Consider the following 24,015-nt stretch of genomic DNA (forward strand, 5'->3'; position numbering starts at 1 on the left):
TTATGGCTGCTGTTAGTGTTATATATTATGAGTTAACTACTTTTCCCAAAAAAAAAAAAAAAAAAAAAAAACTTTACTACACTTTTCCAACCTCAAATTTTTTAAATACCTTTTTATTATCTAACTATTATATTTCTCTCTTTGGATTGGAAATAGAATGATTTTCCAAAAATACCCTTCTCTCTTTCTCTAACCAAAACTCAAAAAACACCCTTTATGGAAAGCTTCAATATCGAAGATTGGTGAGCAAAAACGTGGCGTTGTCTTTTTTCTTTCTTTTTCTCCAACGGTCAAAATGGTTGTTAACCATTCTTCTTTCACTTATAACGAATTTTCGATCATTTTATCTTTCATCACAACAAAAATTACTAATAAAATTATGTTTCGGTATTAAAATAGTATTTTAAGTTAAGGATGAGAAAACTTTTTTTTGGGTGGGAAAAAAGCAGTTAACTCTATATATTATCAACCTTTTATTTACCAACATTTTGGTTGGTAAAATATTACTTTTCAAATCCTAACCTAAAATTATCAACAAAACTTTTGTTTTAAGAAAAATGAAATTAACAAAATAAATAATATTTAATTAGATTGATTATTAAAAATGATAGTGAGAGGCACGTGTTAGGGGTAGATTTAGATGAAGAATGGGTGCACACAAAGAGATTATATTCTGTATTATTAAAAAAAAAAAGTGAGGAAGAAATAGGAAAATCCAAACAAGGGTAGTTGTGGGTGCAGGTATACTTAAATAGTAGATAATAATTCATGGTTTCCCAACAAGGTAACCCTCCATTTATATTTTGACCTTCCAATTCCCACCTATTTAGAAATTAAACTAAGTTTTATGGCCACTCCTTTTTCTTTTCCTTTTTAACTAGAATGATGTCCCTGTGTTGACGTGGACTAATTGAATAAATAAAAATCGTTAAATTTTCAAATAATTTTTATATTATTCAAAAATAATTAAAAGAGATCATTAATATGATATAATTCATAATAATTAGGGTGCGTTTGTTTGTATTTTTGATAGGATTTTGGGATAGTATTGAGATATTGGATAGGGGAGTGATTACGAGGTAAATTTTAAAAAATTATGAAAAAACCCTTAGGTTTACTAATTTAATTAAAGACCCTATATAAAATGACAAAAAACACCCTCACCACCGGTAGTGCCAAATTCCGGCCCACCATCAGAATCTGGCCACAAAATTTGTTACGACACAGACCTCGGATCTGTGCCGTAACGCGTCATTATGGCCTTTTCGGCTAGATCACCCGTATCTGATCGAAAAAGGCCAGATCTACAGCCTATTAGGTCGTCGACGGTCGGAAAGGCCGTCAGCGACGGCCAAAGATGTGGCCGTCGTTTTGGTCAACAATGGCATTTCTTTGGCCGTCGCTGACGGCCAGATCGATGAAATTCTGGCCATTTATGGTCAGACTTTAGGCTGTTTAAAGATTCTGACTATCACCGATGGTGGTTTCTGAAATCTGACAAGTTGGATTGATGGGGGTGTTTTTGTTAATTTTTAAATTTTTTAGGGGGTTTTAATGAAATTAATAACTTTAAGGTCTAAAAATAATTAAAAAAATAAAATAATATTCTGGAATAATGTACCCAACATGATTTAGAGAATAGGATTGGAGCCAAATGCACCCTAATTATTTAAAAAATTTGTACTTATTATATAATTTCGCTAATTATTTTGATAAGTAACAAGTGTGAGCGGCTCCAATATCAAAGGGGAACGTGCCCAAATAACTGACCGGCTAATAATGAAACAATCTTAGTGCGGTGGGTGGGACTGACGCAAAAGGCTAAAAAGTGAGGCCAAACGGAAACAAACAACATCTTATGCCACACTCCAAAAGGCGCGTTTCGTTGCGTTCATCACTTTTTTAAAAATAAAATAATATTTTTTTCCTGAATATATATTTGTAATAAATACATGTCGATATCTTTATTATTGCTAAAAAAACTCCCATAAATGTTGATTTAAAGAAAGGCGCGTGGAAGAGTAGGTTACTAGAAAAAGATAAAAAAGGACAGGGAGAGTGAAGAGTTGAAAAAAAACAATTGGGCATTGAGTAGTAACCCGTTTTGTCCGGGTTACATGGCTAGCCTACGACTGTACTGTACTACTGTAATGAGTCTGAGTCTGAGTCTCAGCTAGTAGCTATTAAAGTATAGGCTAGGCCTGGCTTGGGCTCATTGCAATTGATGGCTTGATAATGAACTGCCCCTTTTCATTATTGTCACACATTTGTTAATCACTTTACATATTACCCTCTTCTCCTGACAATTGGCACACCTTTCTAAAGTCACGCTGTTTATTTACATCAATATACTTTTTTGGATAATTTAAATAATTCAAAAATATATAATATAATAATTGCTTTGAATTAGTAGTTATTATAACTATAACTTTCAATAATTGTAACAATAAGATTAAGTGTTGAAGAAATTGGTGAGTATGGGAGTTCATTCATTGAATAGCTTGAAAAATAGGAAATTTATTAATTATAATTTGACTGAGAAGGTGTACCTGTAAAATGGAGGATTGTACGGGTGAGTGAGTCAATGTCTCTACTGGATGACCTACTTCTCTAGCCCAACACAAATCTTAATTTTCTATCTAACTCAACAGCTAGCCTTTCATTCTGTGAGTTTTTTTTTTCCTAAAATTGAACATGAAGCAAAGGACATGATCCCACTTCCCTTAGCTAAATCCAAGCTTTACGTACCTAATTTCATAACTTTCAGATTTCTATCCTAAATTAATAAAAATTATTTTATAAAAGATAAAATAATCATTTTTACATTGCATTAAATATGAATTTCAAAATAATATGTTTCCGCCCTTAGTTTTATGCCCCTCCTCCTCCCATCTTCCTGCAGGTCGTGCTCATGCGAGGAGGAAAGGATGGGCGCTGGTTGGCTGAGCTTGTTGTAGCAAATGGTCGAGCAGGTGGTGGACGACGATAGAGTAGCAAGGTTGGAGTGGGGGGGGGGATTGTCAGCGACTAGAAATCAACACAATTGCAAACAACAAACCCAATGATCAACACCAAAAACCACGAAAAAAATGGATGAGAGGCTGCAAAACTGCAACTGTCTCACGGTGGCAAGTGCAAATCGTAGGCACCAAACGACGAGTTGTGATGGTCAAATGGAGGATGGGTTTTTGAAGAGGAGAGGAAGGGGAGGTGAACGGTGCAGACAATGTTGATTTTCGGTGTGAGAATCAATCGAGATATGTCCAGGAAATGCAAAAAAATGCGAAAGTGCAGTAGCTGTTGGCGGCTGTTTAAGGGTGAAGTTGTTGTGGTTGGCGGTTGGTTGGAAGGTGAAGAGCCATGCTCGACCGATGGCAGAAAGTTGGGAAAGATTAAAGGTCGTGCTCCATCAGTAGCAAGAAGCCCGATGACAAATGTCGTATGTATTGAAAATTTGAAAGAAGGAGAAGGGCAATTTGGTAATAGTATTATCTATACTGTATCAAAATTCAAAAAATTAGAAACGTTGTTAATTTAAGGGTGAAAATCTATAATTTATGAAACCAAAGGTGAAAATCTTGGATTTCGTTATACCTTGAGTGGGAATATGTAGCATACTCTTAAACTTGTTAGTTTCTTAAGAAAATACTAATATTCTTTATCAAGAGAGATGGTGTTAATATTCTTAATGAAAAAAAAAAATCCCTAATTTTGAACTACAAAATTATAAATAAATTCATTTATAAAAGCCACAATAAATAAATAAATTATAAAATCAAGGAACTGTGAAATAAGATGTGGGTGGATTATGCAAGTGGAAATCGTTGTTGTTTAAAATGATATAGTATGCGTTTGGTTTAATATTTTATCCTATTCTGGATCCTATTTTTCAAATAGCGTTTGGTACAATATTCTCAAAATATTACCCTATTTTTTTAATACATTTTAACCCCATAAGGTTATTAATTTCACTAAATACCCCCTGAAAAAAAAGTTTAAAAATTAACAAAAACACCCCCATTAACCCAACTTGTCAGATTCCGGCAACCACCGTCGGTGATAGCCGGAATCTGTACAACGGCCAAACTTCCGACCAGAAATGGCCGGAAGTTCACCGCTGTGGCCTTTCCGGCCAGATCCACCACGGATCTGGCCGGAAAAGGCCAGATCTGGCCGTCACGCGACGGCAAAGAAATGGCCGTCGTTGACGGTCAACGACGGCCAAATCTTGGCCGTCGTTGACCGAAAACGACGGCCACTCTTTGGCCGTCGCTGACGGCCAAAGATGGCCGTCGTTTGGCCTTTCGGCAAACGACGGCCATAACAAACCGTAGATCTGGCCTTTTCCGGCCAGATCCACCATGGATCTAGCCGGAAAAGGCCATAACGATGTTACGGCACAGATCCGACAAGTCTGTGCCGTAACGAAATTTTCCGGCCAGATTCCGGCGGTGGTGGCGGAATTGACAAGTGCAGGTGGTGGGGGTGTTTTGTCATTTTACATGTTAGGGTCTTTAGTTAAATTAGTAAAACTAAGGGCTTTTTATAAATTTTAAAATTTACCTCGTAATACTCCCATATCCAATAACCCAATACTACCCCTAAAATCCTATCCAAAATACTAAACCAAACGCACCCATAGTTGTTCCCTGATTGGCATATGCCATTGCTTTTTGCCTAAGAAAAACAACTAATAATAGCCCTACAAACACTAATTTAGACAAAGTCAAAATCTTTGAGCAACACAAAAGAGATCACCATCTTTCCAAATTTATACATCTTATAAACAACTTGGACCATAATTGTTTTTCTACATAATTTTCAGTATCCAATATCCTACATCACCATTATTTTGTCACTTAAAACTTAGACCAATAATACAACCCTCCCCCTCTACCCCAATTTTTGCTATAATTTTTCAATAGACATGTAAATTATAAATCCATGTTATTAAAAAAAAAAAAAAAAAAATAAAAATTATTCATTGTATTATATCTTATATCGCTTAATAAACATAACTAAGTAGAAATGTTTTAGATGAATGACAGCTTACTTGGAAATAGAAGCAAACTCGTATAAGCTTGTGCTAATGTGAATAATATCTACTTGGTTGGCCTAGATTTGACAAATCAACTTATTATAATTTACATCACCAATGATTTGTTATTATTTTTTAGTTGTACGTAGATTTATTAAGATTATATAATAATATTATTTTAATGTCAAAAATGCAATTTGGATGGATAATATAACTTTTTAAATAAAAAGCTTATATAATAAGTTTGAAGCGGTCTATGTTCTACAAAAATCTCTTTGAAATTATGATAAAAGAGATTTTAGTCTATTGTTTAATAGATCTCGAAAATTAGTTAAAATGTGTATAAACTAATTCAACACAGTTAAAAAAGAAATTCAAATATTAAAAAACATAATGATAAAAATAAAAGGGAAAAGAGGATTATCCAGAAGAAAAATAAAAATAAAAAAAAATAGATAGTATTGAGAGAAGGGGACATGGGTGAGATTAGAGGAAGTAGAGGGGACAGAATAGACATCCGTCCGGAAATACAGGGAGCCGTACAGTTCCCTCACCTCACTGTTTCTTTCTCTTCCTTTTATTGCCTCTTATCAAATCTCTCATTTTCATTATCATTTTCTCATTTAAAAAAAAAAAAAAAAAAAAAGCCATACACTACTAAAGCTCTACTCTTCTCTTTCTCTTTCTTTCTGCCACACATCACACCCACACAGTAGTCTCAGCATTGCAGCAGGCAGCAGTTGCAGCACTGCAACTGCTCTTCTCTCTGCACATGAGAAAAAAGCACTCTTACTCATTCACTTCTCTTCTCTAAAAACCCATCTCTTACTTTTTTTTTTTTTTTTCTTTTCTACATTTTTTATTTAATTTAACCCTATTAAAAGCTTGATTTGATATCTCCCATCTACTACATTTACCACTCTAAACTGGCCTCTAAAAATGCACCCATGAAACTCTTCCTTTTCTTCTTCTTTTCTTCTGAACAGCTCTGGTTGCTTCTTAAAATGGTGGGTTTAATCGATCTCAATACTACGGAGGACGAAGACACTCTTCTCTGCGTCTTTGTCTCCGTCTCCTTTCTCATCTGCTTCCGCTTTAAGTGCTTCTACTTTAAGCGCTTCTGGAGTGTCGTTGGAGCTGTGGCACGCCTGTGCTGGCCCCCTATATCTCTCCCGAAGAGAGGGAGTGTGGTGGTGTACTTTCCTCAGGGTCACTTTGAACATGTCTCAGATTATTCCGCCGCATCTTCCGCTCCTTTTGATCTTCTCCTACGTGTTTGTCGCGTTGCTGATGTCAAACTCCATGTAAGCTTACAATTAAACACGCCAAAATTTTGTTTCTTTTTTCTTGTCACATATTTGTGGATAATTGAAGTAAGTGTGGAAAGAAAATATGCTGGAGTTGTTGTGTGTTGTTACTAATTAAGTGTTGGTTAGTAGTATAAAGGTTCGATATTTTTATCTGTTTTAGGTGGAAGTTATGGTTTTTCTCTTAAATTGTGTTCTTTGTGGCAGGCGGAGGCTGCAAGTGAGAGGTTTACGCGCAGGTCTCTCTGGTTCCTGAAACGCGGTGAGTTCTGTCTGATTTTAGTTTTAAATCTACAAATTTTTCTTTGGTCACAGAGGCTAGAGCTCATCATTTATCTTGTAAAATTGACTGGCTAAGTTGGTTTGTTTTCAGAAACAAAGGGTAGTTATTGATGGAAATTTGTAGTGTGTTGTGTGTTTTTTTTTTTTTGTGGAATTTGATATGCCACGGTGTTATGGTTTTTGTGGTGGTTTGGCTTTAAGTTCTTAAGTGAGTTGATTGTGCCTGAATTTTTGTATTTGTGTAGCAACTGAGAAGAAGTTGCTAGAAGGGAAAATTGAGGGGCATGGGGAGGAGGATGTTGAGGTGGCTGCGAAGTCTTCGACACCCCACATGTTTTGCAAGACCCTTACTGCTTCTGATACTAGCACTCATGGAGGCTTTTCTGTACCTCGTCGGGCTGCAGAGGACTGCTTTCCTCCCTGGTAATTGTAGTGCATTTTCTCCAATGCTCTTTGGCCTTAAAACAGTTAAAAATGAATCATGTGTTTAATGCCTACATCAGATACTGCTTTGAAAATTATGTCTTGATAAAGTAGTTTGTACTATAGGTTATAGTCACAGAGGCTCACAGAGCTTGTAGCGAAGGATCTTCATGGCCTGGAATGGAGATTTCGACACATTTACAGGGGTATGCTGAAAGGGTTAGATTGTTTTTGTAACAGTTATGTTCAATGCCTTTATTACATCATAAAAACTATTGATATTACGGGTTCAAATTTTCTGTGGATCGAGCAGGACAACGCGGAGGCACTTGCTGACTACTGGATGGAGTGCATTTGTAATAAGAAGAAGCTTGTCTCTGGAGATGCGGTGCTTTTCCTGAGGTATGAGACCTTACACCATTGAAATACTAGCTTTTTGATTCTGTATCTTATATTTAACTTTCGCAGAGGTGAAGATGGTGAATTGAGGTTGGGAATACGAAGGGCTCTCAAGTAAAAAGTGGTGCTGCTTTTCCATCTTCGTGCAGCCAGCAGTGAGTCACAGACTATCACGGATGTGGTTAGTGCTATATCATGAGACGTTCTTTCAGCGTTTACTACAATCCAAGGTATTTTGCTGCTCCCTTGTCAGTACTTTTATGAACAATCTGAGAGTTGTGTAATATGTGAATCCATTTATTGGGCTTATATGTGCATACCTACACTAAGCTGCCCCTTTTGGAATGCTGTAACACTATTGTTTACAAAATTATAAAGCTTTTGGATCGGTTTGCTTTCTTATATTTTCTTGCTCAAGTGTACATACTGAACTCTAGAAAGATTAAATTTTTTATAATAAATTTAAGACATTCTAAAAAAGCTAAATCTTGGAGAAACAGTAATCCGACATTCAAACTATCTACACAATCTACCAAAGTTAGTAATTAAGAAAAATCGTATAGTATGTGCAAACAACATATTGTACTTTAAATACTATGCCCTACTTGTGTCATGGTCCATAAACCAGCATTGTCAAATGTATTCTCTAATGCCTAAGGAAATAAAGGTCTGATTTTGTGTACCCTTTGTTACCATTCTTTGTCAATTATCATTCTCATCTTGTACACCATCATCAATACTATTGTATGACCAACATTTTTCTTCCTATAGTTATTAGTAGTAAATTTATTTTATAATTCATAGAGATTAATTTTGTTGATCTTTCTATTGATATCTTATGAATCATCCTATCCTGATGATGTTGTAGGGTAGTGCTCAGAGTTCATAATCCCTGTCCATAAATTCTTGAAGAGCCTTGTCATCATTCTGTTGGAATGAGATTCAAATGCGTTCTGATTTGTTGTACCCTTGTTAGCATTTTTCTTTTATCAATTATCATTTCATCTTGTACCGCCATCATCAAATTAATTGTATGGCCAACATTTTTTTCCTATAGTTATTAGTTAGTAAATTTATTTATATTCATAGAGATTAATTTGTTGATCTTCCTATGATATCTTAATGAATCATCCTATCCTGAGATGTTGTAGGGTAGTGCATCAGAGTTCATAATCCCTGTCCATAAATTCTTGAAGAGCCTTGATCATCATTTTTCTGTTGGAATGAGATTCAAAATGCGTTTTGAAACGAAGATTCTGCAGAGCGAAGGTTTGGCATGTTTTGGCTTGCAGAGAGTTCAATTAACTGGCAATATTAAAATCTTATGTGAAGTCTTTATGGCAGATGCACTGGAATATACTGGAATCAGTGATGTAGATCCTCTTAGATGGCCTGGTCAAAATGGAGATGCCTATTGGTAAGACTTTGTTGATATTTCAAGTAATGTGGTGTACAAGTTTTGGGTTAAAAAATGCCTATATTAGTTTTTGTGTCTGCTTGATAGACATGGGTGTGATATGTCTTATTCATTTGTTTTAGTTTACCATCCTGCTCATGTTGCCCTGCTAATTTTCTAAGGTTAGGTTTTCATGTTCTCTTCTGATGTTGAAATATTGTAGCGTATCTTTGTTACACAATAGGGGTCTATGCAATAATCACACTTTGTGCTTCAATGAAAAATTGGGTTTCTACGAAAAGACACTTATGAAATTGGCAACTGATTAGTTTGGTTTTATGTTTTGTTACTTTTGTAATTTACTTCTTTTTCAAATTTTCATGTTTTTATCTTTTAAATGTTCAGAACCAATGTACTTCCAATTACGAAGTAAACATTGAAAGTGCAATTGTTTTAGCCCTGATGTATATGACGTAATTTGTGCAGTGTGGTTCAATGCACGATAAATCGCTGAAATTACATAGCATTAATATGTAATCTCAGTTGTCGAAAGAGCATTGATCTACAGTTTGGAAGTGTCACGTGTGTAAAAAGTGAGGTGGTGTTGATTTTGGTGAGTCTTGTGGGTGGTAATTTGTGGATATGGTGTGCCACATCTTGCTTATCTTTTCTTTAGCTATATCTAATTTATTCATGTAGGTCATGTAGAGGTAGTTTCCTTCTTCTCACTTGTTATGTATGCCATGCAAGATGTTATTTGGTATATTACAAAAACTTGGGTCTATCTTTCTAGTGGAAAGATCAAGTTGCAAAGTCTTAAAAGGATGATGAATGGTATGCTTTGCAGTCATGATTATTTTCTGTATCACTCAACAGGACATCTATTGCATTCTTGAATAACAATTGATAATTACTTCAATAGTCAGATGTCATGTTTAACATTAGCTAGGCATCTGTCCAGAGTCGTTGTCAATCACACTTCATTCTATGATATTATGGCCTTGATTATGTGTTGGATTGATTGATGGATGTGTTGTCTAAAATTTGAGTTGTCTTACTGGTGGGTTCTTCATGTTTGTTTTGCATACCTTTGGTTCTCTTTGCCTTGCTTTCTCTGCTTTCAGCATCTTGTGGATTCTGACTTTTAATATATGATTATTCAAATAATACGGGTTTTGTAATGTTCACTGTGTCTGTTTTATTTGCAGGTTAGGTGGGATGATAGTGAGGCTAACGGGCACACAAGGGTTTCTCCTTGGGAAATTGAGCAATCTGGTTCTGCTGCTAATTCCAATAGCTTGATCACACCGGTTTGAAGAGAACCAGGATGGGATTGCCTTCAGGGAAACCAGATTTTCCAGTTCCGGTAGGTCTTGTTGACAACAAATATTTCACTCCAACCAGTTGCACTTCCCTGCCCCTGCAGCATTGTTTGACTAATTATGCATATTCTAACAGATGGAATTGGAGTACCAGACTTTGGGAATCTTTGAGGTTCCAGAAGGTCTTGCAAGGTCAAGAAATTTTTGGTTTTAATGGTCTTTATGATGGTGTGATATTCAGAATCTGCAGCCATCTGAAATCAGGAAGTGCCGTCCTGGTTCAAATGGACCTGGGATTGCGCTACAGGAGATGGTATCAGCAACCTTCATGTAAATTCTGGATTTTCTACAAAGGCTGGGCTTTGGTGAATCTTTTGGATTCCGTAAGGTCTGCAAGGTCAAGAAATTATTCCCCAGTCTCCATATGGAAGAGCACCTACTGTTAATGAGGCTCATGGTAATGGCTGTGTTGGAATCAGGAATGGTGGCAGATGCTAGGTTCAAGAAATGGATGGTCTTCTGCAATTCAGGGTTATAGTACTCATATGAGCCCCCTGCACCTTCTGTACAAGTCTCTCACCATCTTCAGTGTTGATGTTCCAGCTGGTAAATAATCCGGTTCCAAACTATAATCCTCCTCTTCATAGCTTGAATGATCAGAAGGGGCCACGAATGGCAATCACAGTGGTTTTCATAGTTCTGAAACAATGGGCAAAAGCAAACATCATCTTCACCTTACGGCTAGTTTCAGGGGGGATGATCCAGGAGGCTTGAATTCTTTAGGCCAGTCAAATGGCATATTCAATTGGGATATACGCTCTTGCCCCTCAGTCAGCATGTAGGGGAGGTCAAGATATAGTTTCCTCATGTAAAAGTAGCTGCAGACTCTTTGGCTTTTGTCTGACCGAGGAAAGACATGTTGCTACTGTGAGGACAACACAGCTCCAGCTACATCTCAGTTGAATCCAGAGCTTCACTTCTTCTCATGTTGGAGAGCATTTCCATCCAAAGCCTCAATGATGACCAAGGCAGTTGGAAAACAACTGTACCAATGTAAGCAACCTTATGCTTGTACGAGATCCGCTTTTTGATATTGCGTAATGTACTTCAGTTGTAGGATAGAAACTGCAGGTTCACAAAAAGGGGAGTGTTGTGGACAATGACTCTTAATTTCTGCATGCTTGATGTGCATAGTGGTGTGATGGGTCGTTATGCTTGTGCGCAATACAAAGGGCTTTTCTAGATGTGGAGAAATAAATGATGGAAGTCATTGCGAGGATGGTGATGATAGAATATAGCTTGTTGGAGATGATTGGTTGCAGTCAGAGCTAACAGCATTTGATTAGGAATGCTTCTGTTTCTGAATTTATTGTTGCAGACCTGCACCCCGTAAGCTGAATAAAGCTAGTTAGTGCACGAGTTTGGAGGGGTTGGCAAATACCATCTCATTTACTTGGTTTTCATGGTCTAATTTAGGATTAGAGTGTTCATTGATTCACTAATTATGATGGGATGATTCTGTATTGTCAAAATTTTGGTAGAATAAAATACTTTTAGCCTCATGGTCTTCTTGAAAATGGGTTTACTGTACCTGAGATGAATTCCTGTGGTTGTAATCTCATTGAAGTTGTTAATTTCTTTCAGGGAATCATCCAGTGTGTTGGAAATTATGATATATACTAATGAAGATGCCAGTAGTAAGCACCTGAGTTTGCAGAAGAAAAATGTGCCTCTAGTTGCTCTAATTATACGTGTGCTGTAACTGATACAATTTAGCTTGAGAGAAAAAAAAAAAAAAAAAAAAAAAAAAGTTGTAATTATTCTTCTGAAGTAACTGTTGATGCTTAACCTTTGGGTATAACAATTTGTATTAACCTTGTAAAAGTTCCTAGTGATTCCCGGATTTGAATACCAGTACTGTAATCAAACTTAAAAGGGTATTGCATAGATGCTTTGTGATACCCTTTATGAAATTCCGAAGGTATTGTTTGTTTTATTCTTCTTAAATTCTAAGTTATATTCAGAATACAAACACTATCAAACAACGATCCCTTTAACGATTGAAAAGTCGAGCTAATGAATGGCGAAATAAATGGCCTCAGGATATGAAGCCCGGGCTGGAAAACAGCTAGAGTAATACAAAACTTTGTTTTAAAACCCGGACCAGCCGGTCGGATCGGGACCTAGCAGCTTTTCCGGTCCGGTTCAAGTCTTAGGGGGGGCTATATTTCACATTTGTAGGGATTCATTTGCAATTTTTCAGTGTGTTTTTAAAATATTTCACATCTGTTTTAAAGCCTGGACCGGCCAGTCAGATCGAGACCTGGTAGCCTTTTCGGTCCGATTCAGGTTTTAGGGGGGGTTTGCTATATTTCACATTTATAGGGGTTAATTGGTAATATTCTAGGGATGTTTTCGAAATATTTCATAAATTTAGAGACTAATTGAATTTATTTGGCAATTTTCAAAATAAATTAAAATTTCAGATTCTAATTAAAACTGACCGGTCCAATCGGTTTGACCAGTCGACCCGTGACTCGGTCACTTTGTTGGGTCTCACAATGGGCCGAATTTTAAAACAATTATGAAATCAAACAAGTAAACACACACAAATATCAAACTAGTAAAGAGAAAGACAAATACATGTTATTTACTTTGGTTCACCCAATTAACAAATTATGTTCAACACAGTCAATATATTGAAATACTGTCTCACCTCACCCCCGAATGTGTCCGCATGATCCCTTATTGTTGAAGTGGTAGACAACTCTAGCACGACTTTATGAACCGTAATATTTAGGTATGAATAGGGAGAGCATTGATTGATGTGAAGGATGCCGTGTTGTGGTGTTTTTAACTTTTAAGAAGAAATGAATGGCATATGGTTATGAGCGTATTATATGCATTGTTTTAAAAACCAGACCGGAGGGCAAACCGCTCTGATGGCCGGGTCACGGTTCAACCGATCCAATCGGTTGGACTGTTGGTTGAACCGATGGTTTGACAGGTTTAAAATCTAACAAAAACACCCATAATAATTACCATTAGACCCTATAGGTTTGAAATCTAGCAAACACAACCTTGGCTAAATGCAAATCAGCGATCGATTGGGAGAGCAGCGGCGACACACCAGGGAGGGTAGATCGGATGATGGGGAGGGTGAATCGACAGCTAGCAAGTAGAGGCATCGCTGGAAAATGGCAGATCGGTGGTGGAAGTCACTGGTCGCGGTTGCTTTTTTTGGTGAGATGACTGGATCTTCGTGAACGACGGCAAGGGAGCTTGGGAGAAGGTAGATCGGTGGCTAAGGAAGCTTGTCGATGTCGGAGAAGGCCGATCGACGCCGGGAAATGGAAGAAAAATCTCGCGGCGAAGGTGGACGACGAAATGTCACACGGCGGTTGGAGATGAAGCGTGACAGCGCCGGAGAAAGTCAGAACTCAGAAGGTGGTTTCCGACAGTAAGGGAAGGTGGAAGGTCGCCGGAAAAGGGGAGGTCATTACCGATTTGCATTTGGCTAGAGGGTGTGTTTATTAGATTTGAAACCTTCAGGGACTGATGGAATAATCAGGGGTGTGTGTGTTATATTTTAAACTTCAAATAGTTAAAAAGAGTGACCTGACTCGGAGAAGGCCCCGGGTCCCTGTCCAACCGGTTGGACTGACCGGTCTGGTCCGGTTTTTAAAACAGTGATTATATGTTTTCAAAATTTGTAAAATGGTCCTCCTCTTAGAATAGGGTGAGGTCCACAAGGCCCAGTCTTGTTGCTTGCCTCGATACATCACTCTGCTTCATATTTTCAACGACAAAATTCACTTAACGTCGCCCCCCATTACATTTACATCTCCATGTTGACTGCTTCTCAGGAGAATCAAAGTACAAAATTCAATTCGAAATATATACTTGGTTTGAAGCCAAAAATGTTATCCACCAGATCCTGATATATGGGATTATGAGGACTTAATTTAATCTTGAATTGTCAACATGTAAACGCGTCTTAGTTATATGGGATTATAAAGACTTAATTTATGCATGGAATATTCAAGTAGTTCGACTGCCAAAGACAAATTTTCATCTTTTAACATCAAAATATATGAACAAATAGAAATTCAATGAGATAATGCTTCACTCTATATAGTCTAGTTGTTTTAATACAAGTAATAGGGAGAACAATTTCGCACAAAAAGATAGTACTCAACCACCACTGGTGGCCTGATAGTAAAAGAGTAAGAGAAGATCTAACATGGTTTCCCATGTTCAAGTCTCCTTGATGATAAAAGAGTAAGAGGAGGATCTAATATGATATCTTTTGAGTTTGAGTCTCTACGCTTGCTAATAGGGGTGGTCACTGAAGCTCTTACTTAGTCGATAGTTTAACGTCCCGAAAGATTAGTTGAAATACACGCAAGCTAGCTTGGACACCCTTGGTTGGTCATATATATATATATAGAGAGAGAGAGAGAGAGAGTGTACTCAATTTTGGTCATGTTTATTTGATTTGGACAATATTTCTTTCAAATACAAATTATGTTGGTGGAGGATTTCAGGATTCTTTGTGTGTAAATTGTTAAACTTAAACATGAAATTTCCGGAAGGTTTTTTTTTGTTATGGGTTTAATTAGGAAATATTCTTGAAATTATACGTAAGAGTATCTACTTTTTGTAAGATAAAATGAGTGGTGACATGTTTGAAAAGTAATTTTCTTTTCAATTATCAAATAAACATTAAAGTCAATTTAATGTTCCTAACCATTTAACTATTCCAGTATTTGGCTGCATATAATGCTCAAATCTTTTCATCCGTTGCAGTGGGCGGTGGCGGTTGTTTCAACCCCTATCAATTTATTAAGCTCATGTGAAACCCCTCTATGTTTGAGGTAACATTAAACCACCCCTGTAATTTTAAAAATCTGAAAAAAAACACCCTTACTACTTTTAGGTTGTTATATAAGAGAAGTTGAAGCCGTAGGAGAAACCACTAACCAGGTATTGTATGTTAATATACACAAACGCATAAGGTGGTCAATGAGGAAGAGTGTATTGGCTATAGTCAAAACGAGATCAAATAAATATATCAATGGACGAAAAACGTGTTTAGTATTAAAACGCCAATATACTAGTTGCTTCATTGGCTACGCTTTAACAAATTGTCTCTTTCCCACGGAAGCCATTCTAATAAATTTCAACCAGTTAATCTTCAATTTGCTCATCTTGAGGGCGGGGCCTCACGTTAAATTTCATGGTCACAGCCTAAGTTCTTGAATCTCAATAATTCAAAGTCCCATGTAAACAAAGATCAGTTCACACAATTGATTTCATCAGCCTGGTAAAGTTTTTCTGAGGCCATAGAATTTGATTCAGACAATAACTTGAACTTCAATTCAAAGACAAATCTAATGAAATCTTCAAATATATGTAAATTAAGCCATATGGAAACATTTTACCCACCCAAATTCCTCTCCCCGCCGTCTGTTTCTTTCTTCTATGGGAAATCTAACAGAAATGTAACAGATGATGATTTTATTGGTGGTTGAATTGATTTTACCAAACACAGCCTCCAGGCCCTCCACTTTCTTTTGTCATTTTTCTTGCCCCCGTCACTGATATCGTATGAGAACTCTGTGGGGTCAGACCAACCAATATATCAGAAACTTAAAGAATTCAACACATAAATATATTAGTATTATAATGGAATTTAGTTATGTTAATTTAGCCGTACATCACTTTCTATCAAAAAATTCTAATATTTTGAAATTTCCTTCAACTGATCTCCTTTCTTCTTCAACTGCATTGTTTAGATTGGCATCAACAGCTATACATAGCTTACACGCAGACGAGGAAAAGCGAGAGAGAGTCAGAGAGAAATGGCTGAAGAGACAACAACTTCACTTCAAAGAACACCAACATGGGCTGTGGCTACTGTTTGTTTCGTCTTGATAACACTTTCCATTCTTATCGACCATTTACTTCATCTTTTAGCTCAGGTAACGACACTATTACTTTACCATATAGGCCGTTGCATGCAACGAAAAATTAATAAACATCATGTAACGGTAACGCTGAAGTTTTATGGTTTTGTTTTTAGTATTTTAATAAGAGGAAGAAGAAGTCCCTTATTCAAGCTCTTGAGAAGATCAAATCAGGTGAGAAAGTAATCAAGAAATGATGCTTTTTTACTTGATGGTTTTTTTTCATGTATAAGTGTGAACTATATATATAAGAGTTTATGTTTGCAGACTTGATGCTCTTGGGTTTCATGTCATTGCTGCTGACTGTGAGTGAAAAGCTTATTGCAAATATTTGTATCCCAACCAGCGTAGCTGAAACTTTTCTGCCTTGCGGAAGAACCGATTCAGATTACTTTAGTGAAGAAGAACTCAAATGTCAGGAACAGGTAATCCCATATTTCAGAAAATTAGAAAGAAATCCCATATATACGATTCATGAACAATGGATTTTCCTTGATATTTAACATAATGTATGAAATGATCCTTGAACAAGTATAAGATGTCCTGAAAATAAAATCATTAGCCAAGAATTACAGTCGAGAAATCTTAGAACGAGACATCACAGCAAACAAACGAAACTATATATGTGGTTCGGTCAAAATGATACTTTAGCTTCATTATTAGAGAGTAAAGGAGCCTTTTGATATATGGGCTAGTTTGGACAGCAGGAAACTCGTTTAAAATGGTGACAATTGAGAACATTCTCATAGATTTTAAAGCTTCAAATTTTGTTAAGTTCTTAGAGTAATGTTGCAAGGGTGAGGTTAAATATTTATGTAATGTGTTTATGTATTGAAAAGCTTCAAGTTTTAACTTTAATGAACTCTAATGTTGGTTTTGGTGTGGGTGCGATTCTTAAACAGGGAAAGGTGTCTTTGCTTTCAAGGGAAGCTGTAAGGCAACTTCAGTATTTGATATTTGTTCTGGCCTTTTTCCATTCTTCATCTTGTGTCCTCACATTCGGTCTTGGCATGGCCAAGGTATTCCTATTCCAATAAGGCAATAAATATTCATCCTTAATTTCTTCTCTCTTTTTCTTGGTCGACAGTTTAATGAATATTCCACAATCTCAATATTTGAACTTTCCATATTTTGCTTCTTGGGATTTTGATTAGGGACTGATTTACTTCAAGCTTTTGACTAACAATAATATGGAAAAATTAACCAAGTCTGAAAAGGCTCTATTTTATAGTCGGTACCAGATTTTTTATAGGGATTCCAGTACATGTTAGTGGGAAAGTTTGACTTGAAGTTTGACAATTTTTTGTTGTGAACCTTCCCAGATGAGGAGTTGGGGATCTTGGGAGTCTGAAACAAGGACAATAGAATATCAATTTACAAATGGTAAGTTAATATATTTTACGCTATTAATTTCATTTCATTTCTGATTCGATTGTTTATGGACCCTCTAATATTTTATTAATCTAAAAAAGAGTAAAACGACTTTCTCCCACCCAAATAATGGTGTGTTTAGTTTACACTTCTACGCCTACATATTTTTAAAACACAATTTTATTACTTAAATTTATATTTCGTTTTCAATTCTAGTGTCGTTGCAACCTCAAACCACCATCATTCTGTTCTTTGATCATCACTTATCAAAACTCATCAAACCCTACTTTCGCCAATCCTGTAATCGTTAGAAATCGAGTGATGAGGGTTTGTATAACTGTCTTTTCCAAATCAAATTCTGATCAATCCTAACCACCAAAAGACTCATCAGTCTCTCCTCTTCAGAAGCCTTAACAACCTAGACTGAGTTCGTTCTCTATTTATTGTTATAATATAAATTTAGATAATAAAATAATATTTTAAAAGTTTATAGGTAGGAAAATATCATTAAATTATTATTTAGATGGGAAAAAATCGTTTAACTCATCTAAAAAACGTAAAAAACTCTGTGCCCCATTTTTATATAACAACTCATGATCTGTTTACCGTCTAACTTGTGTATAGAATAAAAAAACAGAATCATGATTCTACTTATCCTCTTCACGTATAAGAACATATTTTACATTCTCAATCTCTAGCTTGTTGGATTATTAAAAAAATCGAGTTTCTTTAATCTGAAGACTTTGTTCTCCCACTGACCTAACTGTATATGTATGAAGATCCAAGAAGGTTCCGGCTGTTTCATCAAACATCATTTGGGAAGCGACACCTTAAATTTTGGAGTGAAAACAGATTACTTCGTTGGCCGGTTAGTGCATTAATATTGAAAAACTGGCTTCACCATCTGAAACCGTATAACTTATCTAGCTATTAATAATTTTGTCCGTTTCATTTCTTTTTTTCAGGCATATTTTCTGAGACAATTTTATGAACCTGTCTCCAGAACAGATTATTTAACCCTCAGACATGGATTTATTATGGTATTACTCACTCTTTACTGATGAAGTATACCCTGCAATTTTTAAGGATTAATTATTGATTTAAACTAATCTTCATGGTTTTCTCTTGTTCTGTAGGCTCATTTTGCAGGAAATAACTTTGACTTCCAAAAATACATAAAAAGAGCTTTAGAAAAGGACTTTGGAGTGGTCGTTGGAATGAGGTATACATTTAGTACTGCTTGATCCATATATTACATGGAAATATGAGTAGAAAATAATTCTTCATTGCAATCATTTTGGCAGCTTCTGGATTTGGATATTCTCCGTTCTTTTCATCTTCTTCAACGCATATAGTAAGATTGAAACCCCCACTTAAATTATATTTGTAAAATGAACCTCATTTTATTTATTAAGCTAGCTCTGGTTATTCTAACTCCATTTGTATATTGAAACTCTGCAGAATTCCACAGTTATTTGTGGCTTCCCTTTATTCCACTAGTGGTAAGAAAAAAGTAAAACATTATATTAGCATAGGTGTGCTAATTCAAGAACACAGAGTTACAGTAAAAATAATTTTCTATGTTTGCAGATGCTATTACTGGTGGGAACAAAGCTGCAAGCCATAATAACTCAGATGTGCTTAGATAGCCATAACAAATCTCACGTTGTTATAGGGACTTTGCTTGTTCGGCCTAGTGACCGGTACTTCTGGTTTAATAGGCCCAAATTGATTCTACACATCATACACTTCATACTGGTTCAGGTAACTTAATATATTAAATTTAGAATCAGTCCATATTTTTTCTTAGTGTGTTTGGATCAGTTTTGAACTAACTTATCTATATTTTGGGCTCTGCAGAATTCATTTCAGTTGGCATTCTTCACATGGACTTGGGTAAGCATTGTTTGAGGTTCTTTATGTCATAAATTGAACAAACTGAGGTTCATTACTGATTAACTTTGGTTCAAATTACAGTACAAGTTTGGATTAAGATCTTGCTTCCATCGAGAAAACGAAGATATTATCATAAAGTTAGTGTTAGGAGTGTTAGCTCACGTCCTTTGCGGCTATGTGACGTTGCCTCTTTATGCTTTGGTCACACAGGTATACAGAATCGTGTCATTAGTTTTTTATGCTTTTGATTTTATTAACTTAATGATCATCACATTCTTCATTATGATATTTTTTGATGCAATATGAACCAGATGGGATCATCAATGAAGAAAGCTGTTTTCACAGAAAATGTGGTTCAAGGTCTTAAAAACTGGCGACGCAGAGCTAGAAAAAAGTTGAAATCTAGTCACTCTTCAGGACTTTCAGTTGATGCTTCACTTGACACTTCACTTTCCCTTGACACTTCACCTTCTTTCACCCTTGATACTTCATATTCCGTTGACTGCGATCTTCAATTTGATGACACTGAATATGTTGCAGTTGAAATTGATGAAGAAAAAGTTAGCAAAAAACCAGATGAACATCAGAAGATGAATTCATTTGATGGTTTTGCTTTGGCCAATGTAACGCCAAAGTTTGAAGAGAAAAAATAGGCCTATATCTGGAGGGTAGTTTATTTGGTATGCCCACATTGGTGAATTAATGTTATATTTATGATGATTTTGCTGCTATGGGCAAAAATATATAGAGATTGTACAGGTTGTAATTTCCTTTATTCTTTTTGGTTTGACATTATTCAAAGAAGAGCTTAGGAAGCATTTGATTATTGGGTTTAAGCATGCAATTTTTTATTTTTATTTTTTTTTTGGTAACCAGGGTGTCCAGGCCAGTTTGCATGAACTTCAACTAATTTTCAAAGTCTATTAAATACCCTACAAACTCAAAGAACCAGGTAAACCACAATATTATTATGGTAGGTGGCCTTAAGGTTTGAACCAAAAAACTTAAAGAAATGAGCAAACCTCTTTATCGTCAGCCAACCCCTTGGGATTAGATTAGTTGAGGTTTAGCATGCAATTTTGTCTTTGTTAGAATGTGATTTACTCTTGATTTTTTCTGTATTAGTATGTAGATTACCTTACTGTTATTGACTCATCAATCACTTAGCTATTAGCAAGTATTTTTCCAGAATAATTAACAAGCTTGACATTGGCAGAACTAATAAGAGAAATCAAAATGGAATAAAGGTAGCTCAAGGCTTAAACTTCCAAGTTTTGTATCCCAATCTTAATAGCTTATCTTAACCCATCAAACAGAAACAAGGCCACAGGCATATTCTACAAATAACAACAAAATCCCAGAGTACAAATCCTTCATTATAAATGATTCAAGAGGAATGATAGCAATTCAGCTTCAAAGATTAAGTGATTTATTGATGGAGCTTGCAACATTGAGTTGTTCATTCTATGGATAGACTTCAATAAGGGATCTCAAACCAAACATAGGTGTTATCTTGTAGTGACTAAAACCAGCCTCTAAGAATAGCCTTTCCCATTCTTTCTCATTTCTCTCCCTTCCAGTGACAAAAACCATCATCAACATGTCAAATAAGAGCTTTGCTTCTGTTATTTCAGTGCATCTTTCTTTTCATCTATCACCATATCTATGATTATAACCTTCCCTTCTTTGGTTGCCATCGCTTCTCTGCATTTCTTCAGTACCTTCACGCAATCCTCATCACCGAAGGCATGAAACATCCACTGAAGAACAACTCATTAGAAAACTAAAACACTATTCATTGTTTACATATACATGATTTAGATGTTAATGTTCTATCGTGGCCATGTTATAGAGCTTCATTGAACAGTTTGCTTCATCACTTGCCTACGATTTGAATTGGTAAATAAAAGATGCAAACAGATTCAGCTTACTTTTAAACCTGATATGAGAGGTAGAATTGGACAAAGAAACTATCCCAATTTCAGGATTAAAAATTTTCATTGTTGTAGGGGTAGTGCTCAAGTTCATATCCCTGTCCATAAATTCTTGAAGAGCCTTGATCATCATTTTTCTGTTGGAATGAGATTCAAAATGCGTTCTGATTTTGTTGTACCTTTGTTAGCATTTTTCTTTTATCAATTATCTTCTCATCTTGTACCGCCATCATCAAATTACTATTGTATGGCCAACATTTTTCTTCCTATAGTTATTAGTTAGTAAATTTATTTTTTAAATTCATAAGATTAATTTTGTTGATTCTTTCCTATTGATATCTTAATGAATCATCCTATCCTGATGCTGTTGTAGGGGTAGGGCATCAGAGTTCATATCCCTGTCCTAAATTCTTGAAGACCTTGATCATCATTTTTCTGTTGGAATGAGATTCAAAATGCTTTTGAAACGGAAGATTCTGCAGAGCAGGTTTGGCATGTTTTGGCTTGCAAGGAGTTCATTAACTTGGCAATATTAAATTCTTATGTGAAGTCTTTATGGCAGATGCACTGGACTATTACTGGAATCAGTGATGTAGATCCTCTTAGATGGCCTGGTTCAAAATGGAGATGCCTATTGTAGAAGCTTTGTTGATATTTCAAGTATATGTGTGTACAAGTTTTGGTTAAAAATGCCCTATATTAGTTTTGTGTTCTCTTGATAGACATGGGTGTGATATTTCTTATTCATTTGTTTTAGTTTACCATCTGCTCATGTTGCCCTGCTAATTTTCTAAGGTTAGGTTTTCATGTTCTCTTCTGATGTTGAATATTGTAGGTATCTTTGTTACCCATAGGGGTCTATGCATAATCACACTTGTGCTTCAATGAAATTGGGTTTCTACGAAAAGACACTATGAAATTGGCAACTGATTAGTTTGGTTTTATGTTTTGTTACTTTTGTATAATTTACTTCTTTTTCAAATTTTCATGTTTTTATCTTTTAATTGTTCAGAACCCAATGTACTTCCAATTACGAAGTAAACATTGAAAGTGCAATTGTTTTAGCCCTGATGTATATGACGTATTGTGCAGTGTTGGTTCAATGCACGATAATCGCTGAAATTACATAGCATTAATATGTAATCTCAGTTGTCGAAAGAGCATTGATCCTACAGTTTGGAAGTGTCACGTGTGTAAAATGAGGTGGTGTTGATTTTGGTGAGTCTTGTGGCTGGTAATTTGTGGATATGGTGCCCATCTTGCTATCTTTTCTTTAGCTATATCTAATTTATTTCATGTAGGTCATGTAGAGGTAGTTTCCTTCTTCTCACTTGTTATGTAGCCAGGCAAGATGTTATTTGGTATATTACAAAACCTTGGGTCTACTTTTCTAGTGGAAAGATCAAGTTGCAAAGTCTAAAAGGATGATTGAATGGTATGCTTTGCAGTCATGATTATTTTCTGTTCACTCACAAGGCACTCTATTGCATTCTTGAATAACAAATTGATAATTACTTCAATAGTCACGATGTCATGTTTAACATTTAGCTAGGCATCCTGTCCAGAGTCGTTGTCAATCACACTTCTTTCTATGATCACTTATGGCCTTGATATGTGTTTGGATTGATTGAGGATTTTTGTCTAAAATTTGAGTTTGTCTTACGGTGGGTTCTTCATTTTTGTTTTGCATCCCTTTGGTTCTCTTTGCCTTGCTTTCTCTGCTTCAGCATCTTGTGGATTCTGACTTTTAATATAGATTATTCAAATACTACTGGGTTGTATGTTCACTGTTCTGTTTTATTTGCAGGTTAGGTGGGATGATAGTGAGGCTAACGGGCACACAAGGGTTTCTCCTTGGGAAATTGAGCATCTGGTTCTGCTGCTAATTCCAATAGCTTGATCACACCTGTTTGAAGAGAACCAGGATGGGATTGCCTTCAGGGAAACCAGATTTTCCAGTTCCGTAGGTCCTTTGTTGACAACAAATATTTCACTCCAACCATTTGCACTTCTCCTGCCCCTGCAGCATTGTTTGACTAATTATTGCATTATTCTAACAGATGGAATGGGAGTACCGACTTTGGGGAATCTTTGAGGTTCCAGAAGGTCTTGCAAGGTCAAGAAATTTTTGGTTTTAATGGTCTTTATGATGGTGTTGATATTCAGAATCTGCAGCCATCTGAAATCAGGAAGTGCCGTCCTGGTTCAAATGGACCTGGGATTGCTGCACGGAGATGGTATCGCAACCTTCATGTAATTCTGATTTTCTACAAAGGCTTGGGCTTTGGTGAATCTTTTGGATTCCGTAAGGTCTCGCAAGGTCAAGAAATTATTCCCCAGTCTCCATATGGAAGAGCACCTACTGTTAATGAGGCTCATGGTAATGGCTGTGTTGGAATCAGGAATGGTGGTCGATGCTAGGTTCAGAAATGGATGGTCTTCTGCATCAGGGTTATAGTACTCATATGACCCCCCTGCACCTTCTGTACAATTCTCATCACCATCTTCAGTGTTGATGTTCCAGCTGGTAAATAATCCGGTTCCAAACTATATCCTCCTCTCATAGCTTGAATGATCAGAAGGGCCACGAATGGCATCACGTGTTTTTCATAGTTCTGAAAATATGGGCAAAGCAAACATCATCTTCACCTTACGAGCATAGTTTCAGGGGGATGATC

At 36.1% G+C, this 24,015-nt stretch overlaps 1 protein-coding gene, 1 long non-coding RNA gene and 1 pseudogene across 2 annotated transcripts; all 3 read left to right on the forward strand.

The window, feature by feature from the left end:
* Positions 1-5,669: 5,669 nt before the first annotated feature.
* On the forward strand, positions 5,670-23,758 carry LOC116106255 (annotated as a pseudogene).
* LOC116106267 lies at positions 11,166-11,950 on the forward strand. Its single transcript, XR_004124296.1, has 2 exons — positions 11,166-11,220; positions 11,812-11,950. It is a non-coding gene; the product is annotated as an uncharacterized LOC116106267 (long non-coding RNA).
* Positions 15,916-20,227, forward strand: LOC116106266 (MLO-like protein 12). The gene is made up of 14 exons (XM_031392610.1): positions 15,916-16,151; positions 16,253-16,310; positions 16,404-16,561; positions 17,039-17,155; positions 17,459-17,519; positions 18,287-18,375; positions 18,473-18,547; positions 18,644-18,729; positions 18,812-18,861; positions 18,969-19,009; positions 19,098-19,271; positions 19,368-19,403; positions 19,485-19,613; positions 19,715-20,227. Exons 1-14 carry the CDS (start codon positions 16,032-16,034, stop codon positions 20,054-20,056), a joined length of 1,536 nt encoding a protein of 511 aa, XP_031248470.1. The 5' UTR covers positions 15,916-16,031; the 3' UTR covers positions 20,057-20,227.
* Positions 23,759-24,015: the final 257 nt, after the last annotated feature.

Source organism: Pistacia vera, unplaced genomic scaffold (genome assembly GCF_008641045.1).
Source record: "Pistacia vera cultivar Batoury unplaced genomic scaffold, PisVer_v2 Contig510, whole genome shotgun sequence".
NCBI classification, from domain to species: Eukaryota; Viridiplantae; Streptophyta; class Magnoliopsida; order Sapindales; family Anacardiaceae; genus Pistacia; species Pistacia vera.

What these genes read in the sequence shown, in the direction of transcription:
- LOC116106266 (XM_031392610.1), top strand. Translation starts at nt 16,032, where the DNA reads ATGGCTGAAGAGACAACAACTTCACTTCAAAGAACACCAACATGGGCT. An exon ending in CATTCTTCACATGGACTTGG is followed by an intron (nt 19,404 to 19,484) that starts GTAAGCATTGTT and finishes TTCAAATTACAG; the next exon opens with TACAAGTTTGGATTAAGATC. An exon ending in TTTATGCTTTGGTCACACAG is followed by an intron (nt 19,614 to 19,714) that starts GTATACAGAATC and finishes AATATGAACCAG; the next exon opens with ATGGGATCATCAATGAAGAA.